Here is a 25,693-nt window from a genome sequence, read left to right as displayed (position 1 = left end):
TTCATTTTGGTATCATTGTGTTTGCAATAAAATTCCCTACAGAAGTAAATGCAAATATAAAGTCCAAAAGCCCAGCATCCCACCCACAGCAAACAAAGAATGTGACGGAGCGTTATCGCAGTGAGTGCTAATAAAGAGCAATAAAATGGGTATACTCTTTTTCAACTTTGTTACCTCAATTCTGGCCCTAGGTCTTTCATTTTGGTATCAATGTATTCACAATGAAATTCCCTACAGGTGTATATGTATATAATGTCGAAAACTGCGGCGCGCCCCTCCTGAAGCCACCGCCAATTTGCCGCCACCGACGATGCAATGCTATGTCATTACCGGACTACCCTCTAGTAAACGAACAATGCAATGCTGAGTCGTTACAGAGCCAAAGTGTTTTAAGGGTCAGGTGGCATCTGTATTTGCATCGTAGGTTTTAGTTGTTGCAATGCACTAGGTTGGTTGCCTACTCGGATGCCCTAGAGCTGCCCTGTTTTGGTTTTAGGGACCCGGACCTTGGGGCGTTGGTCGCTTCGACTTTGGTTCAGTCCGCACCTTCAGGCCCTTCCCCTATCAGTGACTACCCACAGTCACTGGTTCGGTGACTGTGGATCCGGTTTTCCTGGTTGCCTGTTCCAGGGCTCGTTTGTCTCCAGTTGTCCACAGGGTAATTAACACTTTCGCGCACCCCGCGCGCCACCCCTCGACAGGGCGATATGGGCCCCAGCGTGTCACGGAAGCGCACGTCAATTCCGAAAAGTGTATACTCTCTTCAACTTTGTCACCTCAATTTTCGTTCTACGAGATTAAATTTGGTATCATTGTGTTCGCAATAAAATTCTCTACAGCACTAAATTCATATAAACTCCAAAAGCCCGGCTAATTACCCGCAGCAAGCAGAGAAATTGCGAACGAGTTACCCGGGAGCGCGCAAACGCGATAAAATGTTTTCACTATTTTCACTCTGGTCACCTCAATTTTCGTCCTAGGTCTTTCATTTTGGTCTCAATGGGTTCGTAATAGAATTCTCTAGAAGAATATTAGCATATAAAATAAAAAACCTGGTCATGCTCCAACCGCCGACGAGTTGAAGACGGGCCACGCGTTAGCCGTGAGTGAGCGCTCACACGCCTTCCCGCTACACTCCCAATTCCCGCCCACATATGTTTAGTATTATTTCCTGGTGGTAATCTCAATTTTCGTGTTACAGCGCTCATTTAGGTATGAAAATGTTCCTAATAGAATTCTTCAGATGGATATGTGCATATAAGGGCCAATTGAAGAACAACATTGCCTGTACATTACGGGAAAGTATGAAAAAAAAAAAAAAATAAATAAATAATAAAAAAATTTGCACTTACCAACTCAGTGTTGTGTGTTGAACATGACATGGGTTGAACATTTGTTTTATCCACTCCACCTGCTCCTGGAAAACGTTTCCTGCAGGGTCAACCCATGTTTTGTATAGGTGGAGTGGATGGTGGGAGTTAGTCTCACATGCTTGTACTTCTCCTGTACACTACTCAGTTTCTGCTTTTCACGCCTTTCTTTCGCAATTTTCTTCCTGGAAGGGCCTTGTTCATGATCACTATCCATCGTGGAGTAAGCGTAGATAGTTTCTGAAGCCGCAGTAAGAAATATAGCCACGGAAAATAGCCGAAATGTTCACACGTTTGAGACGCGAGGGGAGGCGACACCGGTCACAACAGTGGAGCGAAAACAATGGGCCGACGGCGTGTGCCGCGCCGCCTGCGGGCCACTAGGCGCAACAAAGAAAATGGGAAGACATCAGCGCGCATTTTAAAACCAGTCCCCAAAAAATCGGATAAAAACCTGATTTTTGGCGATTTTTTAAAGTGGATGACGCAATGCTGCATCATCCCCGGCATTACCGCCAGTAAACGGATGACACAATGCTGCGTCATCCCCGAGCGAAAGTGTTAAGTCTAGCCAGCCTGCGATCTACCTTCATGCCCATGATGTGAGGAATTATGCTGCTCTTGCAGCTGTCTTTGGTAATATGTCTTGGGTCGGCATTTGGGTGCGGGGTTTTCGAGGTTTAGTGCCATGGCACCTCCCCGAGCCTTCGCTCGCAGTGTTCACAGACGAGTTGTCTCTCGGTTCGGGCTGTGTGACCAGTGCTCACCAGGCCGGCCGGGGACGGTGGGGTCCGTTCTTCCGTTGGGCTCACAGCACGAATTGGGGGTTCGCGGCGGTCTGGTGTGCCCTTGGGATGGTTCGGGTCACTCGGAGCTCTACCATCCGGCTCCATTCAGTCTGTTCTCAGGTGGTTCATTGTCAGAACCACGGGGGTTCTCTTCGGTTCTTGCCCCTTTGGGGTTGGTCCCTCTGAGTGGCTTGTCTGCTGGTTCTCGGGGTTTGGATCTCCGTGCGTTTCATGTCCGGGGAGTGTCCTACGTCCTGGCGGACGGCCTCGGTTCATTCCTCTGTTCACAGATTGGCCGGTCGTCGCCAATTTTGTTGGCTCTGCCAGATGTACGGACTCCAAGACATGGACGTCTTCGCGTTGGCGTGGTCTCAGCGTCTCTCATTCAATGTGGTGTCCTTCCCCGCCTGCGAGGCGTTCACGGTGGATACCTTTCGGCAGGACTGGTCGCAGTGGAGTTACCTGTACCTCTTCTCGACTTGGTTGGAGTCCTTCCCGAAGAGAGTAGTCCTCGTGGCCTTGTGGTGGCTGGCCCAGCTTGTTTTCAGACGCAGCTTGATTGGTGTCCAAACCCGGAGCGTTTCCTGCGGCTCCGCCTCTCTTGGCAGGTCGAACAGGTCCGGTACGTGGCTGCTTTGGCTTTCTCCTCGGCTCTTCGCGTCTCGTCTTTTGATGCGGGTGTATCACCATCTCTATGGTGATCAGGTGGCTTCGTTGATGGTGTCCCACCTACGAGCTTCATTTCGGCGACAGTATGAAGTTTCCTGGTGTTTCTATTCACCATTTTCTTGCTTTTCGTAGGTTATCTTCTCTTTCGCATCGGGTTGTCCTGTCCTTTCTTGGTTTTCTGGACTGTTATTGATGCTTTCTGTGGGGAGCCCCTACGGCTCCCTGGAGCTTATCGGGCTAATGTATGTTATATTAGACCGGGACATTAGCTAAGGAGTTCAGACCTACCAGGGACCAGTGCGAGAACCTGGCCCCTTCAGAGAGGTTTCAGGGAGCAATGGCCCTGGAAAACCCCTTTGTGGTTGGGGTTTTCCTTTTCTGCCATCGAACGGGGTTAGGCACCCAGAAAGGTAGGCATAACAAAACAAACCCCACATGGTAAAAAAATAAAACCAAAAACCGAACAGAGAGGTAGAAACTCCCTACAATCACAAGGAAACAAGCAAACAAGCAAACATCACACTTTACTGCCGCACCGATCGTCCACGCAGCCCTCCCTGCCCTGAGAGGGGGAGGGGGGAGCCCCGGACCTACCGCGTCGGCTGCCAAGCTTCAGTTCACAAGCTAATGTCAACCGGGATAGACGCTTCTCTGGCCTCAGTTTCTTACGCGGTGTTTGCCTTGTGTGTCGTTCACTGCCGTGTGTTGTGTTGTGCGGTGGCCAGGAGTACCTCATCAGGGCTGCATGCACTTAGTGGCTGACTTCCCTAAGCGCCCTGTGAATACTGCCCTTGTGTAACAGGGTTATCTTCCCTGGGGCGTTCGGGAACTATTCCCGTAGACGTTCTTGCTGCTCGGCATTTGCCTCGCCATTGGGGCCAGCTGGGGCATGGGGCCCTTGTTCGGCCCTGGGTAGGGATTGGTTTTGTGCTGGTTAGGGTGTCAAGGTGTTGCACAGCCTGCCACCTAAGCGGCGACCGGTTCCTGTTGCCTCTGGAGACGGTGTACTTTTGTGGGGTTTTTCTTTTGTTTTTATTTTCATGCCTGGTGAGGGTCTACCTTGTGTGGCTATAGTTCCACTGGTAGTGTTTGGCGGCCCTCTGCTAGGCCCCCGTGATTGTACACGTCGCAGGGGTTTTCAGTGCTATGCTCTATCCTCTTGTTATGTTTGGGTTTCTTAACCGGTTAGCAACACCTTGCCTGGGCTTCCCGTAGCAGTCAGCCTACGAGCCCTGGAAACCCCTGTCTGGGCTCGGGGGACCATTGAATGTGTCTTCCGGGTTCCAACCCGTCTTGTGCGGGATCGTTGGTTGCTGTGCCCTTGTCTCCAGGTGACAGTCACCACTTTTACCTCCGTCATGCTGCCTGTTGGGTCACTGACACCTTGACCTGGAGTCTTGCAAGAGATTCTCTGCTTGTTCTCCAGTACTCTCCTGATGTTATTACTGTTCAGAGTACAGGCGGCATTCGTGTTGCAAGCTAGGTTAGGTTGCTGCAACATGCTAGGTTGGTTTCCCACTTGGATGCCCCGAGGCCGCCCCGTTTGGTTAGGTGCTGTTCACCCTTTCCCTCCCTGTTCCCGGCTTCAGACTGTCTGTGGGTTTCGGGGTCGGGGCGGGGTTTAGTTGGGGCCGAAACTCGGGCGGTTTTCGGGGTCTACCCTGTTCAGGTTGGGGGACGGAGGTTTCTGAGCCGGTTCCTCATGCCAAGGCTTCTGGATCTTGCCAGCGGCCCTTTCTTGCTGCCTTTCCCATGGACTCTTGCTTTTCTTTAAGCGCGGAGGGCTTGGAGGACGGCTCTGCCCCGGGGCCTCTGTTGTTGGTTCCCGAGGCTGTGGGGGATGCCTGCTAGCAGTTCTGGGGCGGTTTGCCCCTGCCTGGGTTTTCTGCTTTTGGGCGGCGTTTTTCGCCCATCCAGTCTGCTTGCTTCCCACTTTTGCTGGCGTGTTTTTGTATCTTTAGCGTCAGTCACAGCCCCTGCTGGTGGCCATTTTCGTCTGCCGGTTTCCCGGCGTGGCCACCAGGGCGGCGTTGCGGTTTGTTTACATGTGACTGGGTGTGCGAGCGAGCTTCTTGGGTGAGTTTTCACCTTTTTTTCAGGGGTTTTTATTCTCCTGTTGTCGTTTCTTTGCTTTTCTGGTGATTTCTGCCCGTTGCCTGTTCCTCTGGGAACGTTTGGGTGTTGATTTTACACCGGGTTTTCCATTTTGTCTGTTTTGGGTCTGGGCCTTTGGGTTTGGGCTCAGTGTCCCCTGGCTGTTTTGCTTGCTCCCACACCTTGTCCCTCGGTTTTCGGTCTGTTATGACCGTTTTCCCAAGGGGTTCTGTCTGGGTGCTGTGCTTTGCCTTTCTGTGTTCTCCGCCGGCAAATGTGGTGGTTTGGGCTCCCCCTGGTTCGATTCTGGGTTCGTTTGGGTTCTTTGGTTTCGTTCCGGAGGTTTTTTCCTCTTGGGCCCCCTTTGTGGGTTCAGGGGGCTTTGTTTCCTCATGTGACCCGGTTCTGCCTTCTGGGGTCTTCCTGGTTTGCAGACTGATCTTTTTGGGTCTTGGCACATGTTGTGGTCGTGCTGGGACTTTGTTGTCGAGGTGGGCCATTTGATGCAGTTTTGTGCCTTCTTTGCCTGGCCGGCGTGGTGCTCTCTGCCCACTGGTCGGCGGCTTGTAATTTTCTTTTCACGTGTATGTTTGTGTGTGTGTACACATGTACTTGTACTTTTCTTTTAAAATGTATGTGTGTGTGTGCACGCATGTGCATGTGTACGCTGTGTGTGTGTGTGTGCACATGTGTAACATATCTTGTGTGTTTATGTATATGTATATATATATGTGTATATACATAATGTGTATACTGTAACCCCGCGATTATCCGGGATTCAAACATCCGGAAAACGCCCTTATACGGCCAAAATTGTGAACGGATAAAGTTATCTCAATATCCGGCCAAAATATCCATGGGAGCCGGATAAAAGCCGGTTTGGCCGGTTAAAAATCTGAGCCGGTGGGCCGTACCTATTTATCCCTTACAGCTGTGGCTCAAGGCCATAGTGTTGGAGGGGGTAGGGTGGGTGGGTGGTGTCGGGAGAGGGGACGGCGTTGGGAGGGACCACCTGGGGGAATACGGTCAGGAAGGGAGGGAGGGAGTTGGTTAGGGATGGAGGAAGGGAGGGAGGAAGGGAGTTGGTCAGGGAGGGAGGTAGGGAGTTGGTCAGGGAGGTAGGGAGGGAGTTGGTCAGGGAGGAAGGGAGTTGATTAGGGAGGAAGGGAGTTGGTCAGGGAGGGAGGGAGGAAGGGAGTTGGTCAGGGAGGGAGGAAGGGAGTTGGTCAGGGAGGGAGGGAGGGAGTTGGTCAGGAAGGGAGGGAGGGAGTTGGTCAGGAAGGGAGGGAGGGAGTTGGTCAGGAAGGGAGGAAGGGAGTTGGTCAGGGAGGGAGGGAGGAAGGGAGTTGGTCAGGGAGGGAGGGAGGAAGGGAGTTGGTCAGGGAGGGAGGGAGGAAGGGAGTTGGTCAGGGAGGGAGGGAGGGAGTTGGTCAGGAAGGGAGGAAGGGAGTTGGTCAGGAAGGGAGGGAGGGAGTTGGTCAGGAAGGGAGGGAGGAAGGGAGTTGGTCAGGGTGGTAGGGAGGAAGGGAGTTGGTCAGGGTGGTAGGGAGGAAGGGAGTTGGTCAGGGAGGTAGGGAGGAAGGGAGTTGGTCAGGGAGGGAGGGAGGAAGGGAGTTGGTCAGGGAGGGAGGGAGGGAGGAAGGGAGTTGGTCAGGGAGGGAGGGAGGGAGGAAGGGAGTTGGTCAGGGAGGGAGGGAGGAAGGGAGTTGGTCAGGGAGGGAGGGAGGAAGGGAGTTAGTCAGGGAGAGAGGGAGGAAGGGAGTTGGTCAGGGAGGGAGGGAGGAAGGGAGTTGGTCAGGGAGGGAGGAAGGGAGTTGGTCAGGAAGGGAGGAAGGGAGTTGGTCACGGAAGGAGGAAAAACTATTGTGGTGTGTATGGGACTCACTTAAGCCTAACGAAGGAAGACCGGCGTTGGCGGTGTTGCAAGAATTATATTGTTTTTTTATTGCTATGGAGAGCTAGTTACAAATATTAATTAAATAACACTATAATAGATGAACAGTACAGTACAGTATTTGGTTTGCTATTTATTCATTTAAATATTTACATTAAAATAAAATGGGATTTAACAGAACTTACGGCGCATCGTACAGCGTGTCAACACCCACGTGTCTGTCGACATGTGGAGGGGAGATGGGAAGGCTGGCGCGAGGTAGGGGGGGGGGGGTTGACCAGGCAGATCACACGTGTCGTCTGTCTCTGTTCCAGCTCACCCACCTGCCTGCACACCCACTTACCCACCTGTTCACCCACTTCCCTGCCCACCCACCTGCCTGCATGCCCACTTACCCACCTGTTCACCCACTTCCCTGCCCACCCACCTGTTCACCCACTTTCCTGCCCACCCACCTGTTTACCCACGTGCCTGCACACCCATTTACCCACCTGTTCACCCACCCACCTATTTACCCACTTCCCTGCTCACCCACCTGCCTGCACACCCACTTACCCACCTGTTCACCCACTTCCCTGCCCACCCACCTGTTTACTCACCTGCCTGCACACCCTCTTACTCACCTACCAATCCATCCACCCACCTGTTCACCCACCTACCTGCACACCCACCTGCCTACTTAACCCACCCACCCACCTGTTCACCCACTTCCCTGCCCACCCACCTGTTTACCCACATGCCTGCACGCCCACTTACCCATCTGTCAATGCACCCACCTATTCACCCACCCACCTGCCTGCTTGCCCACTCACCCACCCACCTATTCACCCACCCACCTATTCACCCACCTGCCTGCTCACCCACCCACCTATTCACCCACCTGCCTGCTCACCCACCCACCTATTCACCCACCTGCCTGCTCACCCACCCACCTATTCACCCACCTGCCTGCTCACCCACTTGCCTGCTCGAACCTGTTCACCCACCAAGCTCATCTACCTGCCATCCACTCATCCAAAACCCACCTGCCTGAACCCACCTATCCCTGCCTGCCCACCAACCCTCCTGCCGGCCCACCAACCCACCTGCCGGCCCACCCACTTTCCCTGCCAACCTACCAGCTAGGCAGCTAACCACCCATGCACCAGCCCCACACACTAATTAGTGTGTCAATTCAAATCATGCGTGTGGTATAAAAATTGTCGGAAATGGTCCCTTTTGGACTTGAGGTGAAAAAGTACTATTATCCGGAACATGTGATAATCCGGCTGGGGGGTCCTTCCCATATAGTCCGGATAGTCGAGTGGAGACAGTATATGTGTGTGTATTTTTTCTTTCGGAAGGGGTTCTGTTCCCTTCTCTGTTGACGGGTCGCTGGGGGAGCAGCTTGCTCTGTTGACTCTCGCATGGTCCCGCTGTTGGTGGGCGCTTTTGGTTGTCTTCCGGCCTCTGGTGGCGTCGATAGATGGCTTTTTCCTGCTTGGGGGGGTTCAGAGCTGGCGGGGTGGGCTTCTTTCCCTGTGCTTCGTCATATCATCTTAGTGGGTGCGTTGGACGTGGTCGATTTGCCCCATCCTTCTGGGGTTCCCGTCTGCTCTTTGCAGTCATGGGCCTTTCGCATCTGCGGTTCTTCTGGACTTCTTCAGTCTGCGCCCTGGATTCTATGCCCTCCTCGGAGGACTGTTGTCTCCTGTCCGGCTTCTGTTGGGGCCGTGTGCCTGGATGGTGGCCCTGGACCTCCAGGTCACTTCTTGACACGTTCCTTTCCAGTTTTCTGGGACTGACACAGTTGGTGGTGGGGCTTCAGGCTTGCTGCTTTTGTTGTCTTCCCTATTTTTGTAATTGGCACTTGGTGTATTTTTTTTTTTTTTGCATCTTTACCGGATCTTAGTGCCCTGTCTGAGTCTGCTTGAGATTCGGTGTCTAGCCAACCTCGACGACTGGCTGGTGTGGGCTCTCAGTCAGTCCGCTTGTCTGCTCCCCAGGGGTGTGGTTATTTCCAGATCGCCGGGTTTGGTTTCCTGGTGATCTGGAAGCCATTCCATCTGTTTCCGTCTCGGGTTCGGACCTGTGCCTTGTTTTGGGCTATTGGGCAACTCATTGTCTTTCCCTCCAGAAGTGTTACTGCGGCTGTGGTCCCGCCTTCGGCTGTACATGAGGGGGGGTCCCGGGTTGCTCAGTGGTTGCTTGAGCAGTTGTGCGGGAGTCTGAACTTCGACGTGCTGGTCTGCCCGCAGGGTCGGGTTTGGCTTCGGCGTCTGTTTGGTTCCTTCGGAGACTTCCCTTCCGCCTCTTGCATTCGTTGGGTTCGTTCCTCCAAGGATCTTGTGTTGGTGCTGCGTCACCAGCTTCCTCTTTGGGGTTTTCGGGGTTCTGTGCCTTGGCACCTCCCCGAACCGTCGCTCGATGTGTTCACGGACGGGCAATCTCTCGGCTGGGGCTTTGTGACCAGTGCTCACCAGGTCGGCCGGGGATGGTGGAGTCTGTCTGTCCGTCGGGCTCACAGCACGGTTCAGGAGTTCGTGACTGTCTGGTTTGCGCTTCGGAGGGTTTGGGTCACTCGGTGCTCTACCATTCAGCTCTGTTCGGACTGTTCTCTGGCGGTTCTTGCCTTAACCACAGGGTTTCTATTAGGTGTTGACCTTTGGGGTTGGTTCCGTAGTGGCTCGTTTGCTGGATTCTCGGGGTTTGGCTAACCGTGAGGTTCATGTCCGGGGTGTGTCCTGCGTCCTGGCGGACAGCTATCTCGGTTCATTGCTCTGTTTGCAAATTGGCCAGTCGTCGCCGACTCGTTTTGTTGGCCCTGTCGGACGTATGGACTCGTGGACGTCTTCGAGTCGGCGTGATCTAGGCGTCGCCCATTTTATGTGGCGCTCTTACCCACCTGCGAGACATTCTCGGTGGATGCTTTTCGGCAGGACTGGTCGAGGTGGAGGTACCTGTTCCTCTTCTCCCGGTCCAACTGTTGCTTCGGGTTCTGGCTCGGTTGCAGCCCATTCCCACGAGAGCAGTCCTTATGGTTCCTTGGGGGCCGTCTCAGCCTTATTTTCAGACGCTGCTTGATAGGTGTCCGAACCCGGGGTGTTTTCCCGCGGCTCTGCCTCTTTTGGCAGGTCGAATTGGCCCTGGACGTGACTGGTTCGGCCTTCTCCTCAGCTCTTCGCGTCTGGTATTTTGACGCGGGTATCACCATCTCTGTGGTGTTCAGGTGGCTTTGTTGACGTTGTCCCACCTGCGAGCTTCGTCTTGGCGACAGTATGACGTTTCGTACGCTTTCTCGTGTTTTGTTTCACATCCGGCCTGCTCATGCGTCGCCTGAGCCATCCTGGTCCTTGATCAGGGTGCCTTCTTATCTTCTCCCCAGTTTGTGGTAGCCCCTTCAGTTCAGGTTTCTGCTCTTTGGTACTGGTGGTAGATTTGTACATGTGCAGCCTTTCTCTGTCCTGGCGACGGTCGAGACGGCTGCTTTCCGGAGGGGTTCTTGGGTTATTGATGCTTGATTGGTTTGGCCAGGTGTGCGTCCTGTGTTGTCCGGTTGTGCTTTTTGCCGTTGCCTGCGTACCGTGTCTGGGGATGCGCTGTGGTTGATCCAGTTTCTCTCATTCCCTGTTTTCAGGGCTAGGGTCTCCCAGGTCGTCCACAGAGTTTTTCATTCTTCCAGCCTGCAGTCTGTCTTTGTGCCCGTGCTGTTCAGACGTTTGCGGCTTTTGCTGCTGTGTTGGCGACGTCTAGGGCTCATTTTGGGCGCAGGGATTTGAGGGTCGCACAGGTTCTTTGCCATCCTTTCTTTATGCGCATCTGCTCCTGTGCGTTCTTGTTGCCTTGGGTCGCAGGTTGCAGCCTTTTGTCTCGGCTTTGCGTTGTGGAGTTTGTGGCAGCCACCTCCCGAGTCAGCTCTTTCTTTTCCTTCTCTTTGGGTATGAAGCTCCAGGGAGCCGTAGGGGCTCCCCACAGAAAACCAGCGTTGAATGTAATGAAACGCCATTTTCTGGGTGAGCCCCGGAGGCTCCCTGGCAACCCTCCCTCCCACCGGTCGGTGTTTTTTTCGCGTTGGTTGAAGCTTAGCTTCCGAACTGAAGCTTGGCAGCCAGCGCGGTAGGTTTGGGGCTCCCCCCTTCCCCTCTCGGGGCGGGGAGGGCTGCGCGGACGATCGGCGCGACAGTAAAATGTGATGTTTGCTTGTTTGCTTGATTCCTTGTGATTGTAGGGAGTTTCTACCTCTCTGTTCAGTTTTTGGTTTTAGTTTTTTACCATGTGGGGTTTGTTTTGTTATGCCTACCTTTCTGGGTGCCTAACCCCAGTCGATGGCAGATAAGGAAAACCCCAACCACAAAGGGGGTTTTCCAGGGCCATTACTCCCTGAAACCTCTCTGAAGGGGGCCAGGTTCTGGTGCTAGTCCCTGGTAGGTCTGAACTCCTTAGCTAATGTTCCGGTCTAATATAACATACATTAGCCCGATAAGCTCCAGGGAGCCTCCGGGGCTCACCCAGAAAATGGCGTTTCATTACATTCAACGCTGGTTTTTTTACTGTCGCCTCGTATCGTGTGGCACTGGTGGGGCTGCTCCAGCTTATGTTCGGGGTGGACGTCACATCCGCCCCGCTCCGTATGCTTTCTCGTGCTTTGGTTCACCTCCGGCCTGCTCATGCGTTGCCTGAGCCGTCCTGGTCCTTGGTCAGGGGTGCTCTCCTATCTTTCCTCTCCTCGGTTTGTGGTAGCCCCTTCGGTTGAAGATTCTTCGGTTGCCTTTTTTGGCGAAGATTCGGTTGACGTTTTTCAAAGGTCCTATATTTGTTGGCATTGGCCTCTGGGGTTCGGGTTGGGAACCTTCCGGCTCTTCTCCGGCGCAGGGGGTTTCTGTTCTTTTGGTTCTGGTGATAGGTTTGTACGTTTGTAGCCTTCTCCGTCTTTTCCGGCGATGGCCAGGACAGCTGCTTTCCGGAGGGGTCCTTGGGTAATTGATGTTTAGTTGGTTTGGCCGGGGGTAATTACCTAAGTGTAATTACCTAAGTGTAGTTACAGGATGAGAGCTACGCTCGTGGTGTTCTGTCTTCCCAGCACTCTTTGTCATATAACGCTTTGAAACTACTGACGGTCTTGGCCTCCACCACCTTCTCACCTAACTTGTTCCAACCGTCTACCACTCTGTTTGCGAAAGTGAATTTTCTTATATTTCTTCGGCATCTGTGTTTAGCTAGTTTAAATCTATGACCTCTTGTTCTTAAAGTTCCAGGTTTCAGGAAATCTTCCCAATCGATTTTATCAATTCCTGTTACTATTTTGTATGTAGTGATCATATCACCTCTTTTTCTTCTGTCTTCTAGTTTTGGCATATTTAATGCCTCTAACCTCTCCTCGTAGCTCTTGCCCTTCAGTTCTGGGAGCCACTTAGTAGCATGTCTTTGCACCTTTTTCAGTTTGTTGATGTGCTTCTTAAGATATGGGCACCACACAACCGCTGCATATTCTAGCTTTGGCCTAACAAAAGTCGTGAACAGTTTCTTTAATATATCGCCATCTATGTATTTAAAAGCAATTCTTAAGTTAGAAAGCGTGGCATAGGCTCCTCGCACAATATTCTTTATGTGGTCCTCAAGTGATAGTTTTCTATCCAAAACCACCCCTAGATCTCTTTCTTTATCAGAATTCTTTAAAGATTTCTCACATAATATATAGGTTGTGTGGGGGTCTATGTTCTCCTATTCCACATTCCATAACATGCCATTTATTAACATTAAATTCTATTTGCCAAGTGGCGCTCCATGTACTTATTTTGTCCAGGTCGTCTTGAAGGGCATGACAATCATCTAAGTTTCTTATCCTTCCTATTATCTTAGCATCATCAGCAAACATGTTCATATAATTCTGTATACCAACTGTAGATCATTTATGTAGACACTGAACATCACCGGTGCAAGAACTGAACCCTGTGGTACTTCACTTGTGACATTCCTGCATGTGTGTATGTGGGATAGGCTTCTTGCAGACCTAGTGCTTCTAACTAAGACATTGCTAAAACAGCACTTGGCTCATGGAGCTAGTGAGGGTGCCCCCACAGAATTATGTGGTTTTGCCTTGTTTGTAATTTACAGTATAAGTTTTTAAGTTTATCCTTAATATTCAAACTTCATGCACCTTTGTCATCTGTGCTTTTGAAAATATAGTAATTACTTTTTTTTTTTTTTTTGCAGCCCTCGGTATGTAAACCCAATGTTAGTGGCTGTTCTTCGTCCCTTAAGCAAAATGCTAGCAGTTTTGGTAGGCCGTGGATTCAGAAAGTGGTGGCAATCCATGCCAAAGCAGAAAAGGGATCTTTTTATCCAACACTTTATTCGCAATAAATTTTATTACATTGGTAAGTAGATTATATATAAGTATAGTAATAACTAAACATTGAATGTAATTAAATGCTCCTCTCTGGTGTGTCACTAAATAGCTTCCCAAACTAAAACATGCAGGCTACCAGCCTTTAACCACTGCACTGTGCAACGTGCCTTAAGGCTCTCAATGGGTTGTGCGCAACAGGCCTCAGGGATCTTATATGTATAGCGTATCACTCAAAACTCCTTTGGCTATAAGGGGGTTCACATCAGCTTCCTCATGACTCTCCTAAAAGATGCCATTTAAAAAAAAAATCATGGGCAACATTCCCAGGTGTGAAGGCCTCAGTAGTGAGTAACCAAGGCTGGCGCACGCAGCATGAGCTAATGCATTGCTGTTCAGCTTGTAACCACAGCATCGCCTGAACATGTCCAAATATATATGTATCTGGTATTATTTAGCCATGATGGTATTACAGAAGAGTCTGACTGTGATAAAGACTGTGCACAATGTTCAGATATCAGTGAATAAATGCTGTTCAATATGTTCACAGTGCCAGTCACAGCACATTGCCATTATTTCGTCCATCTAAAAATTCTTCAAACAACTTCTCATGTTCCATTATAAAATAAACATGTGTAAAATTATTCATTTACATGATTTAGTGACCAGGATTCTGATAATAGCAGGATTGTGGTGAGGATTAGCGATGTGGGAGGAGGAGGAGTATTGTTGGTGAGAGAGGGAAGGAGATAGCGTTGTCTGCTGGCTGGCGTGTGACAACATGTTATTGTCTGGAATCACAATACCAGCTTAGTGGTTCGATATGGTGAACACAAATATAGATACTATATATAATCTATATAAATATAGATTATATATAATGTGTGTATAGAGTGTAATAACAGCAAAAGGAGTTTGTTGGGAGGAACCATTATGGTGAGGGAGTGGGTGAGGCTGTTGTCTGCTATCTGTTGTGTTACTTGTCATGCAATGGCCACTTTGCTGTTTGGACATCATACCAGCTTAATTGTACAGATATGTGAATAAAACATGTAGTTAATTGTTGACCAGACCACACACTAGAAAGTGAAGGGACGACGACGTTTCGATCTGTCCTGGACCATTCTTAAGTTGATTGTGATGATTAAAGTTGTTGTTGTTTTAGATTCAGCTACTCGGAACATAAGTTCCAAGTAGCACGGGCTATGGTGAGCCCGTAGTGGACTTACCTGGCACAGGAGCGGGTCAAGTAGCACGGGCTATGGTTAGCCTGGATGATTAAAGGAGGTGAAGTCAATAAATAGGCAGAAGACAGGTGAGAAAAAAATCTTAGAGGAAGAGAAGGCAAGGCGAAGGTAGGGAAGGTAAGGTGTAATAAAAGGGATAGTAAGAATGAGAAAACAAGAACACAAGAACAAATATAACTGCAGAAGGCCCAATGGCCCATACGAGGCAACTCCTATTTATACTACCCAATAAGAAGGGGATAGTAAAAGAAATAAGAAGGGAAAATAGTAGGAATAAGCAAGAGATCATCTTCAAGAACTTATTCATGCCACCTCCTTGCAAGTTGATGATGCTTTTCATACAGCACATCAACATCAACACTTTCTGTCTTCTTCTCTTCCCAGTGATCTATGCAATATCATATTTCCAATTGCATTTGACACTGCTTGCCTCTCCTCTTCCCACCACTCCTCCACACTACACAACAAACTTCAACGCCTGATTTCAAACAGTCCTTGGGCTAAATACTCTCTCTGACTGTGTTACCAACCTTTCTTCTTACCCTCTTTCTAAGCACCAGTAAGAATTTCTTGGACTTGGTCTTTTGCTACTTCCCCTGGCCCACACTGTGGTATTGACCTAATTAGTTCCTTTGACAGGTTTGTCAATTCTAACTCTAGTCTTGCGGACCTGTCTGCCTTTAGAGGGCCCCTTATCCCCATTCTTGACAGCTGGTTTTCTAAAAATCACCACTTTCCTCAACGCTTCCAGCTTGCCCTTGCCTTCCTGAAATCTAACAACTCTATTCTTATCCTTCCTTCCGACAAAGGCTATTCGGTGGTTGTCCCTGACTGTGAGGACTATCTCCAGAAAGCAGATGTCTTGCTCTCTGACTCCCGCACTTATGGCCCTCTGACTTCTAACCATTTGGATCGCCTCAAAACTTTCTTTAACCGCAAACTAAGACAGCTCTCTAGTCTTTGTCCTCCTGACTTTGATCTCGTTAAACGTTTCCGTGTCATCTGCCCTTCTCTTCCTAATTTCTTTGGTCTACCTAAGACTCATAAACCTGGTGTTCCTCTTCGTCCTATCATTTCTTCATGGGCTCTGTCAGCTATCCTCTTTCTTCCTGGCTCTCTAAAACTCTGACGCCTTACCTTGGCACTTTTCCTCCTGCCCACCTTCATCACTCTCAGGACTTCATAGAAAGACTGCGCCTACAGCCCTCTTGTAAGATGCTTAATCTTGATGTCGATTCTCTGTTCACTAATGTTTCCCTCGATGACGTTCTCTAAGATTTTCTTCTCCTCACCTCTCTTCTGTCTATTTATTGCCTTCTCCTCCTTCAATCATCACAATCAACTTGAGAATGGTCCAGGACGGACCGAAACGTCGTCGTCCCCTCACTTTCTAGTGTGTGGTCTGGTCAACATACTTCAGCCACGTTATTGTGACTCATCACCTGCATGTAGATAATTATATATAATGTGTGTATATAGTGTAATAATGCCACAAACAGTATTGTTGTGGGAGAAATGTTAGTGCATCTGGCCTTGAGTCAGTGAGGGAGGCAGCCATCAGCTGTGTGTGTGGTGCCACCTCTCTCTTATTGCATGAACTCGTCATACCATCCTAGTTGTACAGTTATGGTGAATAAAACATGCAGATACTTTAAATAATGTAATAAAAACAATAACAGTATGGTGGAAGGCAGAATGTTGGTCAGTGGATGTTGAAGATGTGAGGGAGTCAACCAGTGACTGTTGGCTGCTGTGTCGCAGCCACTCTTGTTGTTTTGGCTCACTATACCAACTTAGTGGTTCGTTACGGTGAACACATATGTAGATAGATATACAGTGGTACCTCGCATAACGATCCCCCCAAAAGACGAACATTTTGGGTAACGAACGGCCCGATCGGCGTCAAATTGTCCCGTATGACGAACGCTGGTTTAAGTAACGTCAACACCACATGGTGGGGTCGCGCTGCTTCTTGCACATTCTTAGACACCTCCGACGATGCACATAAATTATGTTGTTCTTGTTTAAAGATGCTAATGATGCTGGGATATAAAGGGGTGACTGCTGAGATGTTGCAAAGCATTGACGTTTTTGTTGGAAAAAAGAAATGAATTGTCTGATATACAACAAATGTCAAAAAGATTCGTTCGGTGTTCGGCCGGTAGGCTGCTCCATTATAACAGTCTTTCTTTGTTTCAAATGTGTTCCATTTGTTTTGTATTTGTCATTTACGTCTCAATAATGGAGAAGCCTACCTTACATATACACTCAACAAACCATTATGACATTTTCCTTTCTTCAAATGTGTTCAATATTTATTTTTCATTTGTCTTATAGCAAAAGGTTCGTTCGGTGGTCGGCAGGTAGGCTGCTCCATGTTTCTTACATACAAAAAACGTAAATAATAAAAAAAAAATTGAAGAATTTTGAAACCAGTACAAATGTCAAAAAGGTTCGTTCGGTGGTCTACAGGTCGGCTGCTCCATGTTTCTTAACAAAAAAAAAACAAAAAATAAAAGACCTATTGAAACAATTTGAAAAATGGACAAATGCCATAAAGGTTCGTTCAGTGTTTGTCGGGTAGGCTGCTCCATTATTGAGACGTAAGGGACAAATACAAAACAAATGGAACACATTTGAAACAAAGATTGTCATAATGGAGCAGCCTACCCAACAAACCCTGAACGAACCTTTTGCTATAACGAATATGAAAGACAAGGGCTGCTGGCTGGGTTAGTACTGCGTGAGCAACCATTTGTGGCACACGTGCCTCTGGCTCTCAAACACCTGTCCGACATGGTGTTGAAAGACTGCGCTCAGTCGGTGCAATTCAGACTCTATTGTTTGAAGAACATAAGGGTCATAACATTGGTGAAGCTAGGCGCAATAAGGGCTTAACACAACGGTCGGATGCCAGTGATACAGCACCTATGAGGATGATACAGCGAGCGTATCCAGTTGTAGCTCTGAACCCCACCCTTGCCATCTCCAATTTATATAGATGATACATAGATGAATCGTTTTCTTCGTTCAGTGATGATGCATCTGATACAAGTAGCATAGATGAACAGTGTTAGCGGCTTCCATGGTGGTGTTTTCCCATAGATATTTTCAAGAATACCTGGATCTCTTCCTGACTGATGGACACTCTTTGAGGCTAGCTGAATCTCTTCCTGTGTGGGACCTTACAAAGCGATCTTTTCAAGACTACCTTACAAATTGAGCTTTTCCTATAATCGTTTCAATACTACCTTATGCTTTACAAGCTTGGCTACATACCACCTACAAGTACTAAAGCCAAGGGTGCACGTGAGTGCGTTATTTGCAAGCACACATAACGATGAAACAGGAAACGAAAATCTATCTGTAGCTGGTGCAAGGAGAGCAAAGTCGCACTGTGTACCATGGACTACTTCGTTGACTATTACTCACTTCCGAAGTACTGAGTGTGTAATACAGTGTGTTACTGTGTAGTGTGTGAAACTGTACATATTGTAATTTTAGTGAATTTTTACCACGTAATATTGTAACAATAAACATTTATTGTGGACATATTACTGACACATGTATCACAGTTCCATGGTAAATTATGAACATTCTACTGTTTACATATTGTTAAGGTCACAAATATGCATCATATACGATAAAAGAAACAAATAAAACCGCATTGGAAATACATAGAAAAAATATTTGAAAATATATTTGTGGCAACACGCGGTGCTTGAATGGCCTGCGCGACCGTGTCTGGGAGCTTCACACACGGGCGACCAGGCCCTGATGACGTTACAGCGCACCTTGTCCACGCCCTCATAGCCAAAGTAAGTGGAATTTGGTAACTATATTTACATAGACATGTTCAGGGAAGGTAATTTATCATTTTACAAAGAAAAATGATGTCTTTGGGAACATTTGATGCCATGCACACTGGGGGAATTTCACAATAAACACAGTGCATCACAATGGTTACATGGAGGACACTCGTTTTGTATGACGTCCGTTTCACATGACGAACATGGAACGGATTAAATTCGTTATGCGAGGTACCACTGTATACAATATGTGTATATAGTGTAATAACAACAAAAACACTGTTTGATTGATTGTAGAATATAATATACATGTCACATATATGAGCCCCATAATTTTCAGCACAGCAATATTCCACACATTGAACTATATAAATTCTACAAATTACACACTTTTGAATAATATTACAGCAAAGTAACAGAGAAGAAACAAATGAAAAACAAACATACAGTACTGTAATTGTGAAACATTATATTTGCGGCAACTGCCGCCCCATGGGGTGGCGGGGCCTAGTGACCTTGAGTGCTCCATCACTCGGCGCCCATAATTTGCTCAATTTCCTAGCTCCATTGCAGCTAAAGTATGTCACATACAATATTTTGTTTAGTTTCCATGATCAGAGACTGTATTTTAACAATAATGTAGACACATGCTTATCCGGAATCTGACCACCCGGAAAACGCCCTTATCCGGCTAAAATTGTGGCCAGATAAAGTTATCTCACTATCCGGCCAAAATGTCCATGGGAGCCGGACCAGCTGGTGTTTGGCCAGATAAGAAATCTGAGCCAGTTAACTTGCTGCTGATGTTACAATATCCAGACAGTCAGCCGGACAAGCGGTGAATTGTCCGGATACAAAAGCCAGGCGGCGGGCCGTACCGTATTAATCCCATAAGGCTGTGGCTCGAGGCGCATGGTGTAGGAGGGGGTGGGGTGGGCGGGTGGAGTCGAGAGAGAGAGGGGAGCGTTGGGAGGGACCACCTGGGGAATAAGGGGGATGTGGAGGGGCTAATACACTACAGTACAGAAATTACCATTAATTTTAGAACAATTCATCATAGCCAAAAACAAAAGAAATACTAGTACAGTGGCACCTCGACATATGATTGCCCCTACTTATGATAATTTCGAGTTATGATGTAAATTTCATCGAAAAATGCGACTCGACTTCAGATATTTGTTGGTACACGTTCGGGTCGACCGAGTGCGTGGCTACAGCTGCCCGCTTAGTGACGATCGCGCCTATGAGAAATTCCGCTTTTGTGGTGATTTTTTGCATTTTGAACATTAAAGTAATTATTATATATCACGCCATGAGTCCCAGGAAAGTCAGTGGTAAGGCTCAACATATGAAAACCCTTGTAAGGATGACCATTGAGCAGAAACAAGAGTACAGAATGTCTCTTTCTCAACAATTAAGAAAATGTGTGCAGCATGGGAAGAATTGCAAACCTTTGCTGAAACGACTCGCCCAAATCAAGCTGCAGTAGGTCGTTGCCTTAACCTATTCAATGACACTGTGATGCATCATTACAGACAAATGTTAAAATGAAGGGAAAAACAAATGTCTCTTGACAAATTTGTAGTGAGACAAACAAGCACTGAACCACAACCAGGTCCTAGTGGTATTCAGGCAAAACGTAGGAGAGAGAGCACCCCAGAGAAAACATCACTGCCTGATGTGATAATGGAAGGGGGACTACCCTTCCAAACAGTAACAACTCTCCTTCTCCCCCCTCATCACCATCTTCCATACACCATCAAGAGTCCTCCATAAAGGTAAGAGAAACTTTGGTACTGTATTGTAGTTAGAAAAAATCATTGTATTCAGTATAAAATGTATTTGTATGTTAATATTTTGGAGGGTGGGGAATGGATTAATTCAATTCCCTTTATTTCTTATGAGAAAAATTGCTTCGACTTACGATATTTCGACTTACGATCCGTCTCTGGGAACGGATTAGCATCATAAGTCGAGGCCCCATTGTAATTATGTAATAACAAAAATACAAGTTTCCTAAAAATAATTTGCGCAGGCTGAAGTTTTCTTAAAAAATATTGAGTTTTTTCCTCTTGGCAGCCTAAGTAACGTGCCTGCCTGCCTCAGGTGGACCCGTCCAGGCCTGGTCAAGCCATGTGCTCCCATCCCTCATGTTATACCACAGTGCCGCGCCATTAGTGAAATATTTTTTTAAATAACTTTTATTTTTATAGTAATTTTGAACATTTCTGTGGGGAGCCCCTATGGCTCCCTGGAGCTTATCGGGCTAATGTATGTTATATTAGACCGGGACATTAGCTAAGGTGTTCAGACCTACCAGGGACCAGCGGCAGAACCTGGCCCCTTCAGAGAGGTTTCAGGGAGCAATGGCCCTGGAAAACCCCCTTGTGGTTGGGATTTTCCTTATTTGCCATCGACCGGGGTTTGCACCCAGAAAGGTAGGCATAACAAAACAAACCCCACATGGTAAAAAAACTAAAACAAAAAACCGAACAGAGGTAGAACCGCCCTTCAATCCCAAGGAAACAAGCAAACGTCACACTTTACTGTCGCGCCAATCGTCCGCACAGCCCTCCCCGCCTCGAGAGGGAGCGGGGGAAGCCCCAGACCTACCGCGCCGGCTGCCTAGCATCAGTTCGTAAGCTAATGTCAATCGGGATAGACGCTTCTCTGGCCTCAGTTTCCTAGGCGGTGTTTGCCTTGTGTGGTGTTAACTACCGTGTGTTGTGTTGTGCGGTGGCCAGGAGTACCTCATCAGTGCTGGGGCTGCATGCACTTAGGGGCTTCCTTCCCTAAGCGCCCTGTGAGTACTGCCCCTGCGTGACAGGGTTATCTTCCCTGGGGCGTTCGGGAACCATTCCCGTAGAGGTTCTTGCTGCTCGGCATTTGCCTCGCCCTTGGGGCCAGCTGGGGCTTGGGGCCCTTGTTTGGCCCTGGGAAGGGACTGATATTGTGCTGGTTAGGGCGTCAAGGTGTTGCGCGACCTGCCAACTAAGCAGCGACCGGTTCCTGTTGCCTCTGGAGGCAGTGTACTTTTGTGGGGTTTTTCTTTTGTTTTTATTTTCATTTGCCCGGTGGGGGTCTTCCTCGTGTGGCTATAGTTCCACTGGTAGTGTTTGGTGGCCCTCTGCTAAGCCCCCATGATTGTATATGTAACAAGGGTTGTCAGTGTTGTTCTCTACCCCTTGTTATTTTTGGGTGTTTAACCAGTTAGCAACACCTCTTCCGGGATTCCTGTAGTTGTTACCCCCTACGGGCCCTGGAAATGCCTGTCGGGGCTCGGTGGGCCATTGAATGTGTTTTCCGGGTCCCAACCCGTCTTGTACGGGATCGTTGGTTGCTGTGCCCTTGTCTTCGGGTGACAGTTGCCACTTTTTACCTCCGTCATGTTGCCTGTTGGGTCACTGACACCTTGACCCGGAGTCTTGCGAGAGAGAGTCTCTGCTTGTTCTCCAGTACTCTCCTGATGTTATTACTGTTCAGAGTACAGGCGGCATCAGTGTTGCAAGCTAGGTTAGGTTGCTGCAACACGCTAGGCTGGTTTCCCACTTGGATGCCCCGAGGCCGCCCCGTTTTGGTTAGGTGCTGTTCTCCCCTTTCCCTCCCTGTTCCCGGCTCCGGACCGTCTGTGGGTTTCGGGGCCGGGGTGGGGTTTAGTTGGGGCCGAGACTCGGGCGGTTTTCGGGGGCTGCCCCGTACGGGTTGGGGACGGAGGTTTTCTAGCCTGTTCCTCTTGCCAAGGCTTCTGGGGCTTACCAGCGGCCGTTTTCTTGCTGCCTTTCCCATGGACTCTTCCTTTTCTTTAAGGGCGGAGGGCTTGGAGGACGGCTCTGCCCCGGGGCCTCTGTTGCCGATTCCCGAGGCTGTGGGGGATGCCTGCTAGCAGTTTAGGGGCAGTTTGCCCCTGTCTGGGTTTTCTGCTTCTGAGCTGAGTTTTTCGCCCATCCAGTCTGCTTGCTTCCCACTTTTGCTGGCGTGTTTTCGTATCTTTTGCGTCCGTCACAGCCCTCTGTTCTGGTGGCCATTTTCTTCTGCCGGTTTCCCGGCGTGGCTACCAGGGCGGTGTTGCGGTTTGTTTACATGCGCCTGGGTGTGCGAGCGAACATCTTGGGTGAGTCTTTCACTTCCTTTCAGGGGTTTTATTCTCCTGTTGTCGTTTCTTTGCTTTTCTGGTGTTTTCTGCCTGCTTCCTGTTCCTCTGGGAACGATTGAGTGTTGATTTTACACCGGGTTTTCCGTTTTGTCTGTTTTGGGTTTGGGCCCTTGGGTTTGGGCTCAGTGTCCCTGTCTGTTATGCTTGCTCCCACACCTTGTCCCTCGGTTTTTTGGTCTGTTTTGACTGTTTCCCTGGGGGTTCTGTCTGGGGCTGTGCTTTGCCTTTCTGTGGTGTATCTCCACCGGCAAATGTGGTGGTTTGGGCTCCCCCTGGTTCGATTCCGGGTTCCTTTGGGTTCTTTGGTTTCGTTCTGGAGGTTTCTTCCTCTTGGGCCCCCTTTGTGGGTTCAGGGGGGCTTTGTTTCCTCGTGTGTGACCCGGTTCTGGCTTCTGGGGTTCCGGGGTCTTCCTGGCTTGCAGACTGATCTTTTTGGGTCTTGGCACGTGTTGTGGTCGTGCTGGGACTTTGGGGTTTTGTTGTCGAGGTGGGCCTTTTGATGCAGTTTTGTGCCTTCTTCGCTTGGCCGGCGTGGTGCTCTCTGCCCACTGGTCGGCGGCTTGTAATTTTCTTTTCACGTGTATGTGTGTGTGTACACATGTGCATGTACATGTGTACACTGTGTGTGTGTATGTGCATATGCACGTGTGTGTAACATACCTTGTGTGTATGTGTCTATGTATATGTATGTGAATATACATAATATATATATGTATATATGTGTATATGTGTATGTATACTTTTTCTTTCGGAAGGGGCTCTGTTCCCTTCTCTGTTGACGGGGTGCTTGGAGAGCAACTTGCTCTGCTGACTCTCGCATGGTCCTGCAGTTAGTTGGCCCTTTTGGTTGTCTTCCAGCCTTTGGTGGCGGCGGTGGACGGCTTCTCCCCCTTTGTGGGGTTCAGGGTTGGCATGGTGGGCTTCTTCCCCTGCGCTTCGTCATGTCATCTTCATGGGTGCATTGGACGTGGTCGATCCGCCCCATCCTTCTGGGGTTCCCGTCTGCTCTATGCAGACATGAGCCTGTCGAATCTGCGGTTTTTCTGGTCTTCTTCAGTCTGTGCCCTGGATTCTATGCCCTCATCAGAGGACTGTTGTCTCCTGTCCGGCTTCTGTTGGGGCTGGGTGCCTGGATGATGGCCCTGGACCTCCAGGTCAATTCTTGGTACAGGCATACCTCAGTTTACGAGTTTAATTGGTTCCTGGAGACGCCTCGTATTCCGAAAACTCGCATTCCGAAGCTAATTTCCCCATAAGAAATAAAGGGAAATGAATTAATCCGTTCCTGACTACCCCAAAAACCCCACATCAAACTAAATTTTTATACCTAATTTACCTAATTCATCTAAATAAACCTACAAAACTATGTTCCAGTTATTACTTACCTTGCTGTCGAGTGCTGTAGGCGTATGGAAGATGGTGAGGAGGGGGGAGGAGGAGAGGAGTTACTGTTTGGAAGGGGAGTCCCCTTCCATAATCACATCAGGCAGTGAGGACCTTTCTGGTGTGCTCTCCCTGGGACGTTTTATCTGAGTGCCACTAGGTCCTGGTTGAGGCTCACTGCTCGATTTCCTCACCACAAATCTGTCCATGGAAGCTTGTTTTTCCCTTCTTCGCAAGCTCTCTCTGTAGTAAGGCATCACATTGTCATTGAAAAGATTAAGACAACGGCCTACTACAGCTTTCTCTGGGTGAATCTGTTCAACAGTTGTTTGAATCTCTTCCCACATCTGACACACCTTCTTAATTACTGCAGAAGGGACATTCGCTGGTGCTGCTGCCACCTCCTCCTCCACTGCAGAATCATTCGCTGCTGCGTTGGCTTGCTGTTCCTGTTGAAGGGCTAGGAGTTCTTCGGTGGTCAGTTCTTCGTTGTGTTCTTCCACCAACTTCTCCACATCATCACCATCCAATTCCAAGCCCATTTGCTGGCCTAGACTAACAATTTCCTCAACAATAGGCGCATCATTTATAGGCTCAAACCCCTCAAAGTCTAGTTCTCTCACACATTCAGGCCACAATTTTCTCCAGCCAGAGATCAGGGTTCTTTGAGTCACTTCTTGCCAGGCTTTGTCAACGAGTTTTAAAGCACTACAAATGTTAAAATGCTCTCTCCAGAACTCTTTGAGGGTGAGGTTTGTGGCTTCAGTCACTTCAAAACATTTCCGGAAAAGTGCCCTTTCATAAAGTTTCTTAAAATTCGCTATGATTTTCTGGTCCATAGGCTGAATTAGAGGAGTGGTGTTAGGAGGAAGGAATTTAACTGTGAGGAATTTATTGTATTTAGGCAACAAATCATCTTCCAAGCCTGGAGGATGAGCAGGAGCATTGTCAAGGAGAAGCACGGCTTTGAGTGGCAATTGTTTCTCCTGCAGATATTTTTCTATGGCAGGGCACAGCACTTCATTCACCCACTCCGAAAAAATAAGCCTAGTCACCCATGCTTTTTTATTAGACTTCCACATCACACACAAATGGGTTTTCTGCACTTTATACTGTTTGAAAACCCTTGGATTTTCAGAATGATACACTAGCAAGGGTTTAACCCTTAAAGTGCGCATCACTTCATATGAAGTGTAAATCGTTTTACCAGTCAACTGCGCTTCACTTCATATGAAGTGTATGGGTACCGCGCACGATTTGAATGGCCCGCGGTGTAGCTGGGGGTCCCATACGCTGCCCAGGGGCTCTAGTAAACAGCGGCCATTTTGAAAAAAAATCCCGCTCACGATCCGAAGGCATGGGAGGCCTCAGTTTAGCGAGAGTCACCATGGCGAGCGCACGGTCAAACGCCTCACGGGCACGCACCACTCAGTCCCTCACCCCAGAGCAAATAGCCCACGAATTATTCTCTGAAGGTGAAGAAAGTGTGTTTGACGATTCAGACAACGATGAGGATTATACACAGTTGTCGGGTGATAGTAGCAGCAGCAGTGAAAGTGAGAATGACCGCCATGCCATGGCGAGGCCTATACGCTCACCGATGCCTCCTCGCCCAGTTTCTACCCCAATTCTACCACGACCTCACAGTTCCTGTGGATATTTTCTGTTTGAGGGTGACGAGTCAGAGGGAGGTGACTCCTTTTCTGGGTTTAGTGACTCAGATCAAAGTTTTATCGAGCCTGTGGCTGGTACCAGTGGTGTAACTGGGCGAGAAATTGTCGCGTCAGCAGCATCTCGCCCGGCCAAGCGCCACCGCATGGCACCACATGGCACCACATGAGGGACCAAGACCCTCGTGTTCACGTGCATCCACCTCACGTGCACCCACCTCACGTGCACGTAGCCGCCGTGCTTCTCGCAGACGGTATTCAGCTCCTGGTCGCCGGTATGCATCGCTTCCT

At 48.9% G+C, this 25,693-nt stretch overlaps 1 protein-coding gene across 2 annotated transcripts in view; it reads left to right on the top strand.

Annotated features, from left to right (window-relative positions):
- LOC123760569 (metalloendopeptidase OMA1, mitochondrial) overlaps positions 1–25,693 on the top strand; it is a 250,307-nt gene that overhangs the window by 47,569 nt on the left and 177,045 nt on the right. For both annotated transcript variants that reach the window (XM_045746252.2, XM_069328218.1), the window contains exon 3: positions 13,008–13,171. In XM_045746252.2, the coding sequence (XP_045602208.1) occupies positions 13,008–13,171 (164 nt within the window). The remainder of the gene's footprint in view (positions 1–13,007; positions 13,172–25,693) is intronic.

The sequence above is a fragment of the Procambarus clarkii genome, chromosome 21 (assembly GCF_040958095.1).
Source record: "Procambarus clarkii isolate CNS0578487 chromosome 21, FALCON_Pclarkii_2.0, whole genome shotgun sequence".
Taxonomy (NCBI): Eukaryota; Metazoa; Arthropoda; class Malacostraca; order Decapoda; family Cambaridae; genus Procambarus; species Procambarus clarkii.
The sequence above is the reverse complement of the archived record's forward strand: the minus strand, read 5'-3'. Positions and strand labels throughout refer to the sequence as shown.